General features: G+C 45.2%; 1 protein-coding gene across 3 annotated transcripts; it reads right to left on the bottom strand.

The window, feature by feature from the left end:
• Positions 1–1,656: 1,656 nt before the first annotated feature.
• On the bottom strand, positions 1,657–19,393 carry LOC144612296 (interferon-induced protein with tetratricopeptide repeats 5-like). 3 transcript variants are annotated; one of them, XM_078431877.1, is made up of 4 exons: positions 19,153–19,393; positions 18,819–18,913; positions 13,968–14,491; positions 1,657–4,420 (listed from the first exon to the last, which is right to left on the bottom strand). In XM_078431877.1, exons 3-4 carry the CDS (start codon positions 13,979–13,981, stop codon positions 2,953–2,955), a joined length of 1,482 nt encoding a protein of 493 aa, XP_078288003.1. In that variant the 5' UTR covers positions 13,982–14,491; positions 18,819–18,913; positions 19,153–19,393; the 3' UTR covers positions 1,657–2,952. The 3 variants fall into 3 exon arrangements, with proteins under 3 accessions (XP_078288003.1, XP_078288001.1, XP_078288002.1); XM_078431875.1 differs by lacking the exon at positions 13,968–14,491; XM_078431876.1 differs by lacking the exons at positions 18,819–18,913; positions 19,153–19,393 and having other exon boundaries at positions 13,968–15,487.
• Positions 19,394–19,677: the final 284 nt, after the last annotated feature.

Genomic DNA, 19,677 nt, shown 5'->3' with positions numbered 1-19,677 from the left:
TTAAACTGTTCCCTAACCTGGCGGTGCGCGGTTGCAAACTTCAAAACATTCTCCCCACCGGGAGCATGGATAAGAAGAAATGGCCGGGTGGGACATGCCTTTGATTATTTTGGCTGCTTTTTCAAGGCAGTGTGAAATGTAAATGGATGTAATGCTGGGGAGTCCGGCAGTGTGATGGAGTGGGCTATATCTACAACTCACTGCAATTTCTTGTTCTCATGGGCAGAAGTGTTTCCAAACCACGCTGAGATGCAACCTGACAAGACGCTCTCAATTGTGCATTTGCAAAAAGTTCAAAGAGTCACTGGAGCCATGCTGAACTCTCAGGTCTGCTCGGGTAATTGAGGCGTTGATGTGCCTTCCTGGCTTCCACGACAGATCGTAGGTAATATTAACATCAGGGGGATCAAGGTCCCAACCATGTCCACGTGCACCATTGATGCTGTTTAGGCTTTGTACTCCACCTTGCTTCCTAAAGTCAATAACGAGCTCATTTGTCTACCTTCCCTTGAGCGAGATGATATTGTCCTGGCACATTCTTTATCTCCCTCCTCTACTCCGTCTCGTCGTTTTTGATGACTCGGCCCACCTCAGAGGTGTCGTCGCGATCACTACATCATGCACTTAATTAGCATGCCCCTTAGCAAATCATTTGTATGATTTCTCTACTTCAACATCTAAATCACCCGTTTCCTTTTCCCCTGACTCAGTCTGAAGAAGGTTCTTGACGAGAACGCCACCTGTTCTTTTTCTCCACAGATGCTGTTATTCCAGGTTTTGGGGTCGATAACAGTTCTGTTCGTTGATGTCGGTGTATCCAACTTTGTTTTGTCTTTATCTGTAATATGGATCACAGCACCTGTCTGGTGTTTTTTTTGTATCTTTCTGTCTCTTGTTGATTTGATGTCACCTCTATGTTCTGCATCTTTTAACTCATTTGGCTTGACATCTGGTGACATTACAGACTGTGTGTATTGTGGTAGTGTTGGTGTTGTACTCCACGTTGTCGATGTGGTTGCAGGTGTGGTGGGGGTTGATGGTGGTGATGACAAACTTCTCTGGTTCACCAGGTCAGGTGTTGGTTGGATGTGACCCCTGTTTCTTCTTAACTGCGTCCCAGTCTCCGTCTCAACGATGTACGATCTGGGAGTCTCAGCTCTTCCCATAACATTTGCAGGTGTCCATATTTTCAGAACAGAATCCTGGACATGAACATGCTGTCCTCTCAGCAGTTCTGGCAATGCTTTGGCATGTCTGTTGAAAGACTGACTTCCTTCCACTTGAGCATCCGTCAGTTGATGTCGTACTTCCACCTGGTCTTGTGGAGGGTGTATTGGTTGTTTTGTACTTTTTGCCATTCAGTAGCTCTGCTGGTGACTCCACGTCAGCTCTCAGTGGTGTTGCTCTAAGTGACGACAAGGCGTGGTTTGGATCTTCCCTTGGCTCTCGGCATTTGATGAGCATTATCTTCACTGTCTTTCTAAGAACCCGCGTCCCCTCGGATAGCGCGGTAAAACTGTGGTGATGATGAACCCATATTCTTCTGCAACTCCTTGAATTATTTCGAAGCAAACAGGCTCCTATTATCACAAATCACCTTCTGACATATCCCTTGATCAGCAAACAGTATCCGTACAGCTGTAGACATTGTTGATGCCCTCAGGTCTTTCATGTTTCTGATGAATGGAATCTTTGCGTAGTAGCAGGCTACAATCAAGTACCATTCTTGGATGGAGGTGAACAAATCTATATGCAAGGTATGCCATAGCATTGGTGGAGTCTAATTGGGTATCATTTCTTCTTTCGATTGTGTTTACCTTTATTTCTGGCGTAGAGCACATTCAGACACCATCCTTTCTATTTCTTTGTATTAAAACACAACACAAAGATCGGGAAAGACAATCGACTTTATTTAAGAGCGCCAAATACAGTGATCACTGGGAGCAATTTATGAGATTGCTCAACGAACAAAGATTCATCGACTTATGTACAGAATTTTCCTTTGATGTTTTGTTTATTCCAGAAGGCACTTCAGGACTTTTACTTCTTCCAAACAAATATACATCATGCACCTCTGAAAGACACAGCAGAGTAAACGCAGCCCAATTCCACCCCATTACAGGTAAGCAAACAACCTGTTATTCTATTGACCTTATTTTATTGTTTTACCATTGCCATTTGTCCTTTGGCAACAGAGAACAGAATTGCACGTGACAAGTTAATAACAGATTGAATCAGTTATAAATATTTAAGTTTGAACATTTGAGTCTTCGGTAACTGATTAAAGCATATTTAACACTCGTGGGTCGTATTCAGACTCAGCCCTGTACACCACTACAACCATGTTATATTTTGTATTGCCTTGAAGTCTATCTTCAAGATAAAGAACTTTGTGGCGGAGTTCTCTTTTAATAATTCTATCTATTGAAATGGCTTCCACAGGCTTCTCATTCTGTAACTGTTCACGCTATCTAGATCGCATGATTTAACTATGTCATGCACTAAGTTAGCATGTTACAACCCAGTTTCAATTGTAGCGATAACGGTCATGTTAATAAAGATGGATGTAATATGAATATTGCATGATTTGAAGGTGACAATGTCCAAGTTGAACATCAGAACACAACATGTGTTGTGTTCCTCATTGTACCTTGGACAGAGGTAAAAGTCTCCATTGTTTTATAGTGTCACAAGTAAGCACTTTGGATTAGTCAGTGTGCTGTGTGCCATGCACTTTCTCTCTCTCTATCTCTTTCTCCCTCTCTATGTAGCAAAAGTGTCACTATTATTGAAAGATCCACATAGGTTGGATTGTATTAACACAAGGTTATCTTAAAAAATTGCACATTCATGAGTGCAGTTCCAATTTGGAGAAGGTGAGAACAGAATATAATTAGAGAAACAAACACCCCACTCATACTTTTCTTGGTTTAGGTGAAATTGTTGCATCTTTTAATGTTCATGATGGTCTTCAAACGAAAGGCGTAATTCACATAGAGCACTGAGATATTCTTCATTGCTGGGATCGAATTCCAAGGCCTTTTCAAAGTATTCAATAGCTTTAGACTTGTCCCCGTCCATCTGATACATTAACCCTTTGACACCAAGTGCCTTGCTGTCATGTGGATCCCTGCAAAGTGTCCTTTCTACCCACTTGTCCAAATTTTCATAACACATTTTCCACGCTTTGGAGTTATTTTTAATCTTCAGTCCTTTCTGGAATAATTTGACAGCATTTGAATCAGCCCTTCTCTTCTGCAGTTGAAATAAGCCAGCCTGTAAACATATTCTCTGCATATTATCTGGACGAATACCCTCTAACTCCAGCAGTTTGCTGTAGACCTCCCCTGCTTTGGAATTCTCTCCATTTCTTAGACAGATGTCCGCATAATCTAGTTGTGATTTAATAGCTGTCCTTGGACGGTGTTCAAATGCCTTTCCAAAGTGATGCTTGCAATTTTCGATCAACAACTTTTTCTGTTGAAATTCAAGATATTGTGGATCAGAGCTCAATCTATTTTTCAACAGTTCAAGCAGTTGCACTCTATAGCACATACCTATTTGGTCGTGTAGGACGCTGTTGTGTGGAGTGATTCCTAATGCTTTTTTCAGCAGCTCAATTGCCTTTTCCACAGCTTGTTCTAGTCTGTAAAATTTTGCCGCATTACGAAGCACTTTTGGAACATCAGGGCTTTTCTGTACGGCTCGTTCAACTAATTCATTTGCTTCCTCCTTTTGCTTGATCTCTTGCAGTTTTAGGGCCAACATCACCATGGCCAAAGATTCATCTGGATCAAGCTCCAGCACACGTCTCAAATGCTTCACGCACTGACTCCTTGTGCATTTCTCTGGGGTTCCAGGAATTGGTTCCAGACGATACAGAGCAGTTGCGTAGCCCATGATCCAGTCTGTGTTATTGGGATCTTCCTCCAGAGCTTTCTCAAAACATTCCATAGCCTCTTCATAGTATTGAGCTGCCGATCTCAACAATGACCATCCCTTCTCCCCATACACTTCAGGTATCATTGCTGTGTAGCGGGGGCCATCAGTGAGCGGTTTACAGATCATCTCCAGCTTGTCGAGGTAGGACTGGGCCTCGGTCAGTTGTCCCATGTGGTAATGCACCCAGGCGTAGTTTCCATAGGTGATGATGCTTCTTCTTTCAAATGCATCTTTGTGGTTCTCCCTCAGAATCTTTTCAGCTTCCTTTAAATTTTCAAAAGCTTCTTCATAGTTGCCCTGCAGGCAGTTTACAAAAGCAAATTGGTTGCAGGACCTGGCCTTATACTTCAAATTCAGATCTATAGAATCTTGTAATCTGTACATCATATCATCCAGGTCAATGGTATCCTTCTGTGGGGCCCACGTGAAGTGACACTGAAGCTGATCGAGCTTCTCCTTTAAATCCCTCACTGTTTTGCTGTAAGAGAAGAAAACACATGAAAATCGGTCGCAGCCAACCTCCAACGCTTCAGAAATAGTCAGCAGATCAGACATGCTAGAGACGCTTTTCTCATATGCTTCTCTCTTAAATGCCTCTATCATATCTGCTTCAACCACCAACCCTGGCAGTACATTTCAATCTCTCATCACCTTCAATATAAAAATAATTGGCCAACACATCTCCTTCAAATCTTGCCCCTTGCACATTAAACATATGCTCTTTAGTATTTGATTTTTCCATCCCGAGAAAAAGGTACTGACTGTTTTTCCTGTATATGCCTCTCATAAATTGATATAATTATATTTGGACTCCCCAAAGCCTCTGGCATTCCAGAGAAAACAATCCAAGTCTGTCCAAATGCTCCTTATAATTAATATCCCCTGATCCGTTCAACATTCTGGGACACCTCATCTGCACATTTTTAAAGCCTCCATATCCTTACTGTAATGGAGTGACGAGAATTGTATGCAAAATTTCAAATAAAAAGTCCAATAAAGCTGCAACATCCTCGTAAACCTTTTCTGAACCCTTTCAAGCTTGAAAATATCTTTCCTACAACAAGGTGCCCAGAACTGAACGCAATTTTCTAAATGCGGCCAGGACTAGAGGGTCTGAGCTAAAGGGACTGTTTGAGTCGGCTGGGACTCTATTCCTTGGAGAGCAGGAGGATGAGAGGTGATCTCACAGAGGTGTATAAAATCATGAGAGGAATAGATCGGGTAGATGCACAGAGTCTTTTGCCCAGGGTAGGTGTATCGAGAACCAGAGAACATAGGTTTAAGGTGGAAGGGAAAAGATTTAATAGGAATCTGAGCGGTGACCTATTCACACAAATGGAGGTGGGTGTGTGGAACAAACTGCCAGAGGACATAGTTGAGGTAGGGACTATCCCAACTATTAAGAAACAGTCAGACAGGTACATAGAAAGGACAGGTTTGGAGGGACATGGGCCAAAAACGGGCAGGTGGGATTGGTGTGGCTGGGATATGTTGGCCAGTGTGGGCAAGTTGGGCAGATGGGCCTGTTTCCACGCTGTATCACTCGATGAGATTCAACAAAGGAAATATGTCCTTAAACATTATAACATCCAATTCTTACCAGCCATGCAGGATGAAGAACCATTTACTCCATGGCCGAAGGAGACACAATGTTCTTTAAACCACTACTTTGAAATATTGTACTGTGATGCAGTGAAATTCTAGAAAGGTGAATCCAGCAGAGTAGAAGCAGGAGCATGGATTCCAAAAGGAAATTTAAAAATCTATAACAGAATTTGAACCTTGAGTTGCAACTTCATCTTTAGGGGTCCATGCTGCACAATTTACTGATGCTAATGTTGAACACTGGTGAATGTAGTTGAACCACTTCTGATCAGCACTGACTTCAATTATGTCACAAATGTAGTTCAAAGGCATCTCCTCATCTGGTCAACTACTGTAGGTTAAACACACAGAGGGAAACTAATTCTGCACTTGTCCACGGGGAAAGTTACACATGAATTACTATTGAAACAGTGTGTGGTGTGGTTGGAGCACTGTGACAGTCCAGTCTATCTCAGTGTGACTCTTGATCGATCTCTGACCGACAAAGCTTAAAGGAAAAGTTAGTTCCAGAAATGCTCTTCTTAGCAAGTTGAGTACCTCAAAATGGGGAGCAAATTCTAAAATCATTCGATCAACACCTCTGGGTCTCTGCTTCTCCACTGCCAAGTATGCGTGCGCAGTATGGGAGCGCTCAGCTCATCCAAGGAAGGTTGATCCTGTGCTAAACACAAGCTGTCGCTGCATCAGTGGATTCATGAAACCTACCAAAACTGACAGCATCTACCTACTCTCTGGCATTGCACCTCCTGGAATCAGAAGAGCTACAGCCAGTCAAAAAAGAATGCCTCAGACAATCAGAGGATGAAAGGCGCCCCCAACATGACCACCCTTTGCTACTCAGCGTTTGAAATAACGCAGAAGTTTCCTCTCATCTGTCCATCCCCTGGACTGTAGTGCATCGTCCAGAAGGCTCAAAGTCTGGGAGGAGAGACTCAAGAAATCCCCGGAAGACTTTCACATGGCAATCGATCCCTCTGAGAAACTCCCACCAGGTTCCGACCAACCGTGGATAACCTGGTGCAGTCTCAACACACTGCGGACAGGCATGGGGAGGAACTAATTGAACATGCTGAAGTGGTGATATACTGAAGATGCGGCAAACTGCGAATGCGGACGGGGCCTCCAGACCATGGAACATCTCCTGAGCTGTGACATGCTGCATGACACATGCACTGTGAAGGATCTTGCAGAGGCCAACGACGTGGCACTAAAATTTGCTCACTATTGGCAAACAGTTGTGTGATGACACGAATAAAAAAACTATTGAAACGGCTATTAGTACAGGTGTTACACTTCTCTGGACATACTGCAAGGCACTTACACAGCTGTGGCAAGAAATTAGCTGATGAACAGGTGGAACAAACTGTCAGGATGGATATTGTCACATCGGAGAGTATAGCACAAGAACAGGTCCTTCAGTCCACAATTTTTGTTTTGAACATAATGCCAAGTCAAACACTTATCTGTCTGCAAATGATCCATATCCCTCCCTATGCTACAAATCTTTAAAGCATGTAAACTTCCCAAAATCAGTGGTGGGATTTGAACTCTTGCATCAATAGTCCGGTAATACTCCCAGCTTCTTACACCATAACATGAATGACTGAATGAATGAATAAGTTTATTGGCCAAGTATGCAAGGAATGTACCTTGGTGCTCCGCTCACAAATGACAACACAAACATACAGTTAACAATTAACAATTAACAGACCCTCAATAAAGACATAAGCCAACCTCCCTCCTCAGTCCTTTTACGAGGGTGAGGAATGCTGTCAAAAGATACAACAGGATATAAATCAGCTGCATAAATGGGCAAAGAAATGGCAGGAAGGAACTGCAGGTGCTGGTTTATACCAAAGACTGTTTCCGGCTGTATATATATGATATGATATGATATGATAAACACAAAGTGCCAGAGTAACTCAGTGGGACAGGCAACATCTCTGGAGAGAAGGGATGGGTGACGTGCAGGCTCGACGATTGTTTCATATGTTTAGCTGAACACTTCTGCTCAGTCTGTCTAAATGTACCTGTTTCAAAAGACAATTTAACTCCCCCTCCCATTCCCACACTGACCTTTCTGTCCTGGGCCTCCTCCACTGTCAGAGTGAAGCCCAGCGCAAATTGGAGGAACAGCACCTCAATATTTCGCTTGGGCAGCTTACACCCCAGTGGTATGAATATTAACCTCTCTAACTTCACGTCCATCTACCATTTCTTTGAAAATAGACACAAAATGCTGGAGTAACTCAGCAGGACTGGCAGCATCTCTGCATAGAAGGCATAGGCGACTTTTCAGGTCGAGACACCTCTTCACCCCTTGCTTTCCCTCTCTCTGCATCCCTCTCCATCCCTCTCCCTTCCTACTTCTCTGACCAGACTGTCCCTGATTAAATGGTTTCTCGGTATACTACGTTGTGACCTTCTCCTGGCCAACAATGATCTATTCTACATTTTCCTTGACCTGCATCTCATTTGATGTCTTGTTTACACACCTTACCCTTCCTTATCTCTGTTTCTCCCTCTCCCCTAACTCTCAGTCTGAAGAGGTGTCTCAACCCGAAACGTCGCCCATGCCTTCTATCCAGAGATGCTGCCAGTCCTGCTGAGTTACTCCAGCATTTTGTGTCTATCTTCAAAGAAATGGTAGATGGAATTTAACACAGGTAATGGCTAGACCCTGAACAGCATTGATGTGCAGACGGATGTTGGAGTCCAAGTTCAAAGCTCATTGAAGGTGGCAGCACAAATGAATATGATGGTAAAGTAGGAGTATGGTATGCTTGCCTTCATTGCTAGGGGCCATGAATATAAGAGTCAGGAAGTCATGATGCAGCTCTATAGGACATTTGTTAGGCTGCATTTGGAGAATTGCGTGCAGATCTGGTCGCTCCATTACAGGAAAGATGTGCAGGTTTTGGAGAGGGTGCAGAGGTTTAACAGAATGATGCCTGCATTACACAGTTTCAGATGCAGTGAGAAGTTGGATAAACTTGGATTGCATTTTCGGGAACGCCAGTAGTTGAGGGGAGACTTGATAGAAATATATCAAGCTAGGAGAGCCATAGATAGGGTAGAACCTTTTGCACAGGGTGAAAATGTCCAAACCTACAGGACATAACTATAAGGTCAGAAGGAGAAAATTTAATGCAGATGTGCGAGGAAAGGTTTTTTTACATTGAGATGAGTGGGGGTGTGGAACGCATTGCCAGGGGTGATGGTTGAGCCAGTTATGATAGTGGTGTTGAAGATGTTTTTAGACAGGCATAAGTCCAGGTAATAATGGGATATAGATCATGTGCAGGCAGATGAGATCAGTTCATTGTGGGCTGAAGGGCTTGCTCCTATGCTGTACTGTCCTATGTTCTGTGGCATCAGTCATGATGCCAGATCATTAAAGAATACTTTGGCACACGCTGCAAGGTGAACTCACCCGAGAAGCTTTATTTCCAGAAACAAAACAAAAGGGTATAGAACTAACCCCACAGTTTCCTCTTCTCCTTCCCCTCTGCACTCCAGGGTTAATAAGGGTTTGTTCAGTAGGATGGGGGTAGTTGGTCCAATGACACTTAATTGGACTTCACTTTTTCTCATTCGCTTGTGGCCGGGAGATGAGGGGACCTTAATGGGGACATGAAATCCCATTCTCCCTCCTTAGCGATAATCCCAGGATTTGTAGCAGGTCCTCCCAAAGGGCAGGAGAGGATAACAACATTCTCAAGATGTGCTTCCACTATTGCCCTGCATTTTCACTCTTGTCTAGCGCTGTGCTCACTACAAGCTCTGAGTTTCAACCTGCATTGTTGTCCCTCAAACCCTTAGGGGTTCAGGACTCCTGGGGTTCCATGCGTCTTTCTCCGAAGCAGCACGTTCATCATGAAGCTGCAAGATTTCTGCCTCGAGATTCTTCAGCTTCTTTTCATTCTTCTTAGAGTGAAGATCTCCTCCCTGGAAATACAAGCCTCTCCCAGCTCAAAGGTAGACACAAAATGCTGGTGTAACTCAGTGGGATAGGCAGCATCTCTGGAGAGAAGGAATGAGTGACTTTTCAGGACCCTTCTTCAGACACGCCTCTCCCAGCTCACATTGGTGGTCTTTCATCTGTGCCTGAAGACTACAAAGTTGTTTAAATGTCTTATCACAACTTTTATTCACAGCCTCAATTTGTGCTTCCAGACCTTTGAGGTCCATCTCCAGCTTCTTCCTTGTACACACTGCTTCCATTCATCCTCCAGCTCTGCTTCAAACTCACAAACCTGTCTAACCAACATTCTCTTCTCTTCATTCTGCTTATCTCTGGCCTGTGGGTCCCACAGATACACTGGGTGCAAACCAGACTCCCAGGGTTTCTACTCGAAGAACGTGAGGTTTGGACCTTCCTGTGGCTGTTGAACAGGTGATCCAATCCTGAGTCACATAACAAGGAGTGGAACCAGGAGTCTTTAACCACCCCTACAGTGAGTGACCAGCTGTGGTGCTTCATGGCAATACATATACAGGCAGCTGGAACTTGGCGTATATCACCATGCACATGTCAGTGGGAGAATCTCAGATACCTATTTGCCTGTAGGTAACAGTTCTAGCCGGACCAGAGTAATGTAACTGGTCAAGTCTAATAAAGCTAATGTAGGTTGGCCATTAGAGGGTGTACATTCAGGGTGGTTGTCCTTTCTTCTGGCCCCCATGGATGGTGCAACATGCCAGCCATAATTTGGATTGGGTCAAGGGGTGTCCTGTGTCTGCAGACTTTGGCTCGTCTTCGAGGTCTGGTTATGGGAGGCACTTCTGCCATCTCCTCCTTCCTGAGCCAGTCAGCGCCCCACCTCCCTCCAGGGTGGAGTCAGGGTTTTGCTCATGCAGGGACCCGAAGCCAGGGCTCATAGAGTTTGGACTCATTCAACACAGACAATAATCTCCTCATAGGTTTGGGGGGCCTGCTGTGCCACTGAACACCAGCTGGCCCTAGATAATGATCCATTACCACACAATCCACAGATCTGTCCCTGCATTGTGTGAGGAGGCAGTGCACTCTTGCCCACATTCTCCAGTAATGTGGTTTCTGTCATGACTCCGGATCAATAATGAACGCACACGCATAGGCACAGACATACGAACAGGCACAGGGACATGCACACCACGGGCACACGCACACCACAGCACACAGGTGAACTCATCCAATGGGCTTTATTTCTAGAGACAAAGCGAGATGATATCTAGAACCATTCCTGTGGCTTCATCCCCTCTGAGCTGCGTGGTTTGTAAGGGGAAGTTCAGCAGGACTGGGTTAATTGGACAAATGATCCTGAATTGGACATGGATGTGGCTCATTTGCTCGTGGCCAGGAGAGTAGGTGGACCTTAAAGGGGACGTGTTATTACAGTTCTAAGTGGGTGGTGGAGAGAAAGAATTAGGGGATTAAAAGAGACCTGGAAAAACTGGTTTACTCCAGAGGACAAAAGTGGTTACACCTGCCCTGAAGTGCAACCATCCATAAACAACATACCATTAGCAAAAATAAGGGTAATAAACAATGTTACACCTTACTTTTTAATGTACAATTTGTATACATATAAATTTCCCCAGGTCGCAATGGAAACCCTACGAGGACGGGCCCAACGGGCCCACTTGTATTCCTCTAAAACTGTCCTATCCATGTACCTGTCTAAATGTTTCTTAAACTATGTGATAGTACTAGCCTCAACTTCCTCCTGCGGCAGCTCGTCCCATCCCCCACCTCCCTTTGCATAAACAGTTACGCCTCAGGTTCCTCTTAAATATTTCCCCCCTTCACTTTAAACCTATGTCCTCTGCTGCTCGATTCTGCTAATCTAGGCAAGAGACTCTGTGCATTTACCTGAACTATTCCTCTCATGATTTTGTACACCTCTATAAGACCATCCTCATCCACCTGTGCTTCAAGGAATAGAAGCCTCGCCTGCTCAACCTGTCCCTGTAGCTCCGGTCCTCAATTCCGAGCAACATCCTTGTATATCTTCTCTGCACCCTTTCCTGCTTGAAACCATTTTTTCAACAACATGGTGCCCAAAACTGAACACAATACTCTGTGTCTGTCTTTGGTGTAAACCAGCCTCTGTCGTTCCTTCCTCCACTCTAAATGTGGCCTCACCTACGTCTTATATAAATGTAACATGACCTCACAACTTCTGTACTCAATACTCTGATGAAGGCCTTTCTTGACACCCCATCTATCTGTGATGCCATTTTCAACTAACGATGTACCTGCACTCTGAGATCCATGTGCTTGACAACACTTCCCAGAGCCCTACCATTCACTGTGTAGGTCCTGCCCTTATTAGTCTTTCCAAAATGCAACATCTCACACTTCTCTGTTTCAAATTCCATCAAACATTCCTCAGCTCACCCGCCCAAATGATCAAGATCTTGCTGCAAATTTTGACAACTATCTTCACTTACTTCAATACGACCCACCTTAGTGTCATCTGAAAACTTCCTAATCATGCTTTGCACGTTCTTATCAAAATCATTGATGGAAATGACAAACGAAAAATGGGCCCAACAACGAACCTTGAGGCACACCACTAGTCACAAGACTGGTCACTGACCTTGTTCTTGTTATATTTCTCTTTTGATATTATGTTATGGTTCAGTGTTGTTTTACACACCAAATGTTTTAAGCAGAGACAGCTGCATTTACCACAGAAATTGCATTATCCTGCACAAATGCCCTCACGCTTAACATCTTAGAAGAGACTCGATCCAGAGGTGTGCAAACAATGTTAATTTAAATGGCACCAAATGACCTCTAACTCTTGGTCATATTGGGACTAATATACTTGAACTCTGAATCCTTGCTCTGGCAAGGATTATTCTCATCCAGATTCCCATCCCTTCCACCCCATCAGCCAGCATATCCAACAAATCATCCTCCAACATTTCGGTCACCTCCAACGGCACCCCACTACTGGCCACATCTTCCCATCCCCTTCCCTTTCTGCGTTCCGCAAAGACCGTTCCCTCCGTAACTCCCTGGTCCACTCGTCCCTTCCTACCCAAACCACCTCATCCCCGGGAACTTTCCCCTGCAACCGGAAGAGATGCAACACGTGTCCCTTTACCTCCCCCCTCAACTCCATCCAAGGAACCAAACAGTCGTTCCAGGTGAGACAGAAGTTCACCTACACCTCCTCCAACCTCATCTATTGTACCCACTGCTCTTGGTGCCAAATTCTTTACATCGGCGAAACCAAACGCAGGCTCGGCGATCGTTTTGCTCAACACCTTCGCTCAGTCCGCCTTAACCAACCTGATCTCCCGGTGGCTGAGCACTTCAACTCCCCATCCCACTCCCAGTCTGATCTTTCTGTCATGGGCCTCCTCTAGTGCCATAGTGGGGCCCACTGGAAATTGGGGGAACAGCACCTCATATTTCGCTTGGGCAGCTTGCAGCCCAGCGGTATGAACATTGACTTCTCCAACTTTAGATAGTTCCTCTGTCCCTCTCTTCCCCTCCCCTTCCCAGTTCTCCCTCTATCTTCCTGTCTCCACCTATATCCTTCCTTTGTTCCGCCCCCCTGACATCAGTCTGAAGAAGGGTCTCGCCCCGAAACGTCACCCATTCCTTCTCTTCTGAGATGCTGCCTGACCTGCTGAGTTACTCCAGCATTTTGTGACACCTTGGACAGGATAGTTTAGAGGGATATGGGCCAAATGCAGGCAAGTGGGACTAGTGTAGATGGGACATATTGGTCGGCGGGGGTAAGATAGGCCAAGAGCCTATTTTCACGCTGTATACCTCCATGACTCTATGACACCTGGGGAAAACCCAAGCTGTCACAGGGAGAACATAGAAACACTGTATAGACAGCACCCATGGTCAGGAATGAACCCTTGTCTCCCGCGCTGTGAAGCAGCAACACTACCACTGCGCTACTCTAAATTGAGACGTTCAATTTGCACTCTCTTTCCTTTCACCTTCTGCACTCCCTGTTGTAGTCGGGAATGGTAGACACAAAATGCTGGCCTAACTCAGCAGGACAGGCAGCATCTCTGGTGAGAAGGAATGGTTTGATTGTCTTTAAGTAGATATACTTGATGGTCAGCATGAAGATGGTGGATCGAAAGGCCTACTTTGTCCATATGACAACTGGTACACATATGTAACCACAATGACAGAGAAAGTATTACACTTGCAAGAAGTCTGAATAACAAAAACATTTGCTTTCTGAAGACTGGCTGCAATTTCGCCAGATAGGAGATAAGATACTTTTCTATAATGAAAGTTCATCAGCTTAAAATAACCTTCTTTCTACACGTCCAGCCACTTAATGACATATCTCTAAACATTTAGTACCAATTACATGTAATACATTACACATACTTTCAAACAAACAATGATTAACACATAAACTTTATACAGAAGGAATTACAGAGTTCTGTACCTCATTGTGTTCATTAGATACAAAGCTCTTTGAATTTCTTTTCACAGCTTTAGCTGCACTTTTGATGTGGAGTCGATTGAGAAGGGTGTTGCAGGCAATGATTTACTGAAAGTCATTTCCTGATGATGAATAGAAACTTAACCTCGAAAGTGAAACTAGCTTCCCCAAGAAATGATGACGATGATATTCCAGTGTGCCGGAGGCTGAACTGCCTGGATCCAATTACAAGCCCAGAGCAGGTTAGCAACTGTCACTGCATTCATCAGACCCGGCCTGATTGGGTGATCTTTTCTCTGCCTACTTATCATGTCTGGTAGGCATAACATTGAAAATAGGTGCAGAAGGAGGCCATTCAGCCCTTCGATCCAGCACCGCCATTCATTGTGATCATGGTTGTTCATCCAGATTCAGTAACCCGTGCCTGCCTTCTCCCCATATCCATTGAGTCCGCTAGCCCCAAGCGGTCTCTCATTTAAATTCATCCAGTGGATACACCTGGAGCTCTATATATAGGATTTGAACCGCTATGTAAGAAAACACATTTCCATTAGAGTCCAAGAGATTCACTTGCCAAATTCCTGGGCATTTCTCATACAATTATGTTCAGAAGGAGGAGCCAGCGCTTCCCTCGCAGCTGCGGCTTGCCTGCAGTCCGTTTGTCTTTTGTGTTTTATGTTGTTTTTGTTTTAATTGTAGTTTAGATACGATGTAGTGTTTGTGGTTGTGTGTTATGATGATGGGGGGGGGGGGGAGGTGGGAACTGTAAAAGTGTCTCTCCCGAACGGAGACCCGACCTTTGTTTTCTGTGTAGTGTCTCCGTTCCCGCTGCGGCCTACCACCGGCCATGCACCTGGAGCTGGCGGGCTCCACCTACCACCGGCCATGCACCTGGAGCTGGCGGCCTCCGGCTGGGACCACCTGGGCTCTGGTTCACAGAGCCCGCGGCCCGGACTCACCACCTGCCGCGCTGGCTGCCTTCGGATGCTGCGGGAGTGCTGCGACTCGTCTCCGGAGGCTTCGGCGCGGGCAGCCTGGATGTCGGAAGCCCGCAGGGTGGGGGCCGACATCGGGAGCTCCGGCAGCGGCAGCGACAGCGTCTTCGCCCGCCCCGAATCACGGGGCTTGGGTCGGCCCGCCGCGGACCTTTAACCATCCGGCGCGGCGCTTCAATGTCGAGAGCCCCAACCGCCCCGATGTGGCAACTCCAACAGCCTGACCGTGGGAGAAGACGGCAGGGGAAGAGAAAAAGACATTCTGGCCTTCCATCACAGTGAGGAGGTGACTGGAGGAGACTCACTGTGATGGATGTTTCTTTTTGTTTGGTGTTGGTTTATGATTGTATGTGTTATTGCATATTTTTATTGCTTATTTTTATTGGTCTTATTGTTGAACTGCGGGTGATTTTTCATTTCACTGCACATTTATGTGTATGTGACAAATAAATTGACTATTGACTACTAATGCCTCTTTTTCACAAAATCTTTTTTTCGTTCTTGCAAAATGTGTGTGTGATTTGTATATAATTAATGTTTATCTTTGCTGCTCGAGTCCATGTACCTATGATGCTGCTCACCGTACATATGCGTATGACAATACAGTCGACCTGACCTGATCTGGGATGAGATGGTTGTCCTGACACGAGCAACTAAACAAGACCTGCATTCTTTGATATAGTGGAAAAGTCATCAAAAATAACCAGGGGGCAGGTATATGCCGCTGGGAATTTTGGGGACAGAGGCGCACGCTAAAAAGGGAAATCAGGAGGAAAAAGGGAACAGGAGCGAGCTCTGGCCAATAACATTAAGGACAATCCCAAGAGATTTTATGCACATTAACAGAAAAAGGGTAGCCAGAGAGAAAATGAGACCCCTTTGGAATCCCTTTGGATGAGCAAGATCTTCAATTAGTATTTTGCCTCTGTTTTTACCATGGATAAACACATCAGGACCAGCGAACTTGTGACAGTCAACAGAAGTGTCTGAGACCAGTTAGTATCATGGTCATGGAAGTACAGAATCTCCAAACACATGACGTTATTGCAGATGGGTGACAGTGTGATCTGCGAGGAGGATACTATGAGGCTGCAGGGTGACTTGGATTGGTTGGGTGAGTGGGAAGATACATGGCAGATGCAGTACAATGTGGATAAATGTGAGGTTATCCACTTTGGTGGCAAGAAAAGGAAGGCAGATTATTATCTGTACGGTTCCAGATTAGGAAAAGGGGAGGAGCAACGAGACCTGGGTGCTTGCACATCAGTAACTGAAAGTAAGCATGCAGGTATAGCAGACAGTGAAGAAAGCTAATGACATGCTGGCCTTCATGGTGAGAGGATTTGAGTATAGGAGCAACTGCCTACTGGTGAGGCCGCACCTGGAGTATTGTGCGCAATTTTGGTCTCCAAATTTGGGGAAGGACATTATTGTCATTGAGGGAGTACAGCGCAGGTTTATTCCCGGGATGGATGGCAGGACTGACCCGATGAAAGAATGGGTCGACTAGGCTTGTATTCACTGAAATTTAGGATGAGAGGGGATCTTGTAGAAGCAGTTTAATGTAGATAAGTATGAGGTTATTCACTTTGGAAGTAAGAATAGAAAGGCAGATTATTATCTGAATGGTGTCAAGTTAGGAGGAGGGGGAGTTCAACGAGATCTGGGTGTCCTAGTGCATCAGTCAATGAAAGGAAGCATGCAGGTACAGCAGGCAGTGAAGAAAGCCAATGGAATGTTGGCCTTCGTAACAAGAGGAGTTGAGTATAGGAGCAAAGAGGTCCTTCTACAGTTGTACCGGGCCCTGGTGAGACCGCACCTGGAGTACTGTGTGCAGTTTTGGTCTCCAAATTTGAGGAAGGATATTCTTACTATGGAGGGCATGCAGCGTAGGTTCACTAGGTTAATTCCCGGAATGGCGGGACTGTCGTATGTTGAAAGGCTGGAGCGATTGGGCTTGTATACACTGGAATTTAGAAGGATGAGGGGGGATCTTATTGAAACATATAAGATAATTAGGGGATTGGACACATTAGAGGCAGGAAACATGTTCCCAATCTTGGGGGAGTCCAGAACAAGGGGCCACAGTTTAAGAATAAGGGGTAGGCCATTTAGAACGGAGATGAGGAAGAACTTTTTCTGTCAGAGAGTGGTGAAGGTGTGGAATTCTCTGCCTCAGAAGGCAGTGGGGGCCAGTTCGTTGGATGCTTTCAAGAGAAAGCTGGATAGAGCTCTTAAGGATAGCGGAGTGAGGGGGTATGGGGAGAAGGCAGGAACGGGGTACTGATTGAGAGTGATCAGCCATGATCGCATTGAATGGCGGTGCTGGCTCGAAGGGCTGAATGGCCTACTCCTGCACCTATTGTCTATTGTCTATTGTCTAAAGGATTGGACAGGCTAAATGCATGAAAAATGTTCCCGATGTTGGGGGAGTCCAGAACCAGGGGTCCCAGTTTAAGAATAAGGGGTTGTGATGAGTAGTGAATCAATGGAATTCTCTGCCACAGAAGGCAGTGGAGGACAATTAACTGGTTGTTTTCAAGAGCGAGTTGGATTTACCTCTTTGGTCTAAAGGTATCAAGGGATATGGGAAAAAAGCAGAAATGGGGTACTGATTTTAGATGATCAGCCACGATCATATTGAATGGTGGTGCTGGCTTGAAGGCCGAATGGTCTACTCCTGCACCTATTTTTCTATGTTTCTAAGATAGACCAATCTCCTGAGCCTCATCAGTTGTGTCTGAGGAAACTAGGGAGGAAATTGCAGGTGCCCTGGATGCGATCTATGAGTCACGATTAAATACGGGTGACATGCCGCAGTTGGGGAGGGGGACATAGTTCCTTGAAAATGGCATCACAGGTAGATAGGATGGTCAGGAAGGCTTTCAACACATTGGCCTTCATCAGTCAGAACATTGAGTATTAGAGTTGGGAGGTATTGTTACAGTTAAACAAGACATTGGTGAGGCCAGATTTAGAGGATTGTGTTCAGCTTTGGTCACCCTGTTATAGGAAAGATGTTGTTAAGCTAGAACAGGGGCAGAAAGGATTTACACGGATGTTGCCTGGACTTGAGGGCCTGAGCTTTAGAGAGAGGTTAAGCTGGCTAGAACCTTATTTCTTGGAGCACTGAAGTATTAGGGGTGATCTTATAGAGCTGCATCAGATCATGAGCGGAATGGACAGGGTAAATGCACAGGTTTATGGTGAGGGGGGAACAATTAATAGGAACACAAGAGGCAGGTTGGGCCAAAGCACCTGTTTACGACACTATAGGAGTTCATGAGATACATGTATAGGAAGGGTTCAGAAGGCAATGGGCCAAATGTAGGAAAATGGGCCTAGCCCAAAATGGCATCCTAGTCAGCATTGACAAGTTGGCCCATAGGACCTGTTTCCATGCTGTATCGGATTATAAATCTACGGTTACAGTTACACCATAATGGGGTAGCCATTGAAAGCTTATTGTGTTGTGCATGAAGCTCTTCAGAGAGAGCATGGTGAATTATCCACCATGGAGGGTGGTAGAGGTGAAATCAGTGGAGGCAAGGAAGAGCAATATTGATTTTTCAAAGATTGGGGAATTGAGAGCTACGAGCAGTACACACAGGAAAGGAATTGAGGCCTGCGGCAGATTAGTCATGATCATATGAAGGAGAAAGATAACCTACTCCTGCCTTTTTGGTGTTTTTACATTAAAGGATAGAGTGGCTTGATGATTCCAGAGCAAAGGGTATCAGAATATTGTAGACAGGACTGGAGGATTTAAAATCAGACAGTTAAAGTGGATGATGATATCTCACTGGGAACCAAGGCCAGAGGGAACACATACACTCTCCGAGTCCCAGCTCCCTCTCACCTCAGCTTTGCTTGCATCTGTTGCTCAATGTTCCCTGTGGTTCTTCACCAGATGTTCTCTGTCTCTGACACAGAGAGTCTCAGTCCGTTAGCTTTCTGTAACAAATGCAACATCAATCAAAGACTGATTGGGCAACTAGATCTAAATGCCAAAAATAGACATATTGTTCTGGAATCTGGAGTACAGAAACAGGCATTTTGGCCCAACTCATCCATTCTGACCAACTTGCCTGATCTAACAGGTCACACTCGCCTGCACCTGCCCAATACTCCTCCAAATCTTTCCACTCCATGTCCCCATCCAAATAGGTTTTCAATTTTGTAATCGTACTCACCTCTGCCATGTTCCTCTGGCAACTTGTTCCCTCAAAACCTCTTGAAATTTTCCCCTCTCACATTAAACAATGCACCCAAGTTTCATACACTCCTTCCCTGGGGAAAAGTATGTGCAGTTCACCTTATCGATGCCTCTTCTGATTTAATAAACCAGTACAACATCACCTCTTGGACCTTACTCTCCACAGAAAGCAGTCACCGCCTCTCCATATTCCATATTCCTCAAACCCTCCAGTCCTGGTAACATTTCATCAATCTATTTCCACCTTTTCCAGTTTACTGACACCCTTCCCTTAGCAGGGCAAGCAGAACTGAACATTTCTCCAGGTGTGGTCTCCCCAATGTCATACATTAGAACAAGATGTCTTGGAGCAGAGCAGACCCAGATCACCTCAGGCAGTGCAGCATCTCCTGGAGCTTTAATGGGCAAGGCGTATACCGTGAATGACCCAGAGCTGGACATAAAAAGAGCCCATTCACACTCAATGTGGACCTATTGGGTTGTCTGTGTTCCCTCCACCGCC

This window comes from Rhinoraja longicauda, chromosome 44, assembly GCF_053455715.1.
Source record: "Rhinoraja longicauda isolate Sanriku21f chromosome 44, sRhiLon1.1, whole genome shotgun sequence".
NCBI classification, from domain to species: domain Eukaryota; kingdom Metazoa; phylum Chordata; class Chondrichthyes; order Rajiformes; family Arhynchobatidae; genus Rhinoraja; species Rhinoraja longicauda.
This window is presented reverse-complemented; position numbering and strand designations above follow the sequence as displayed.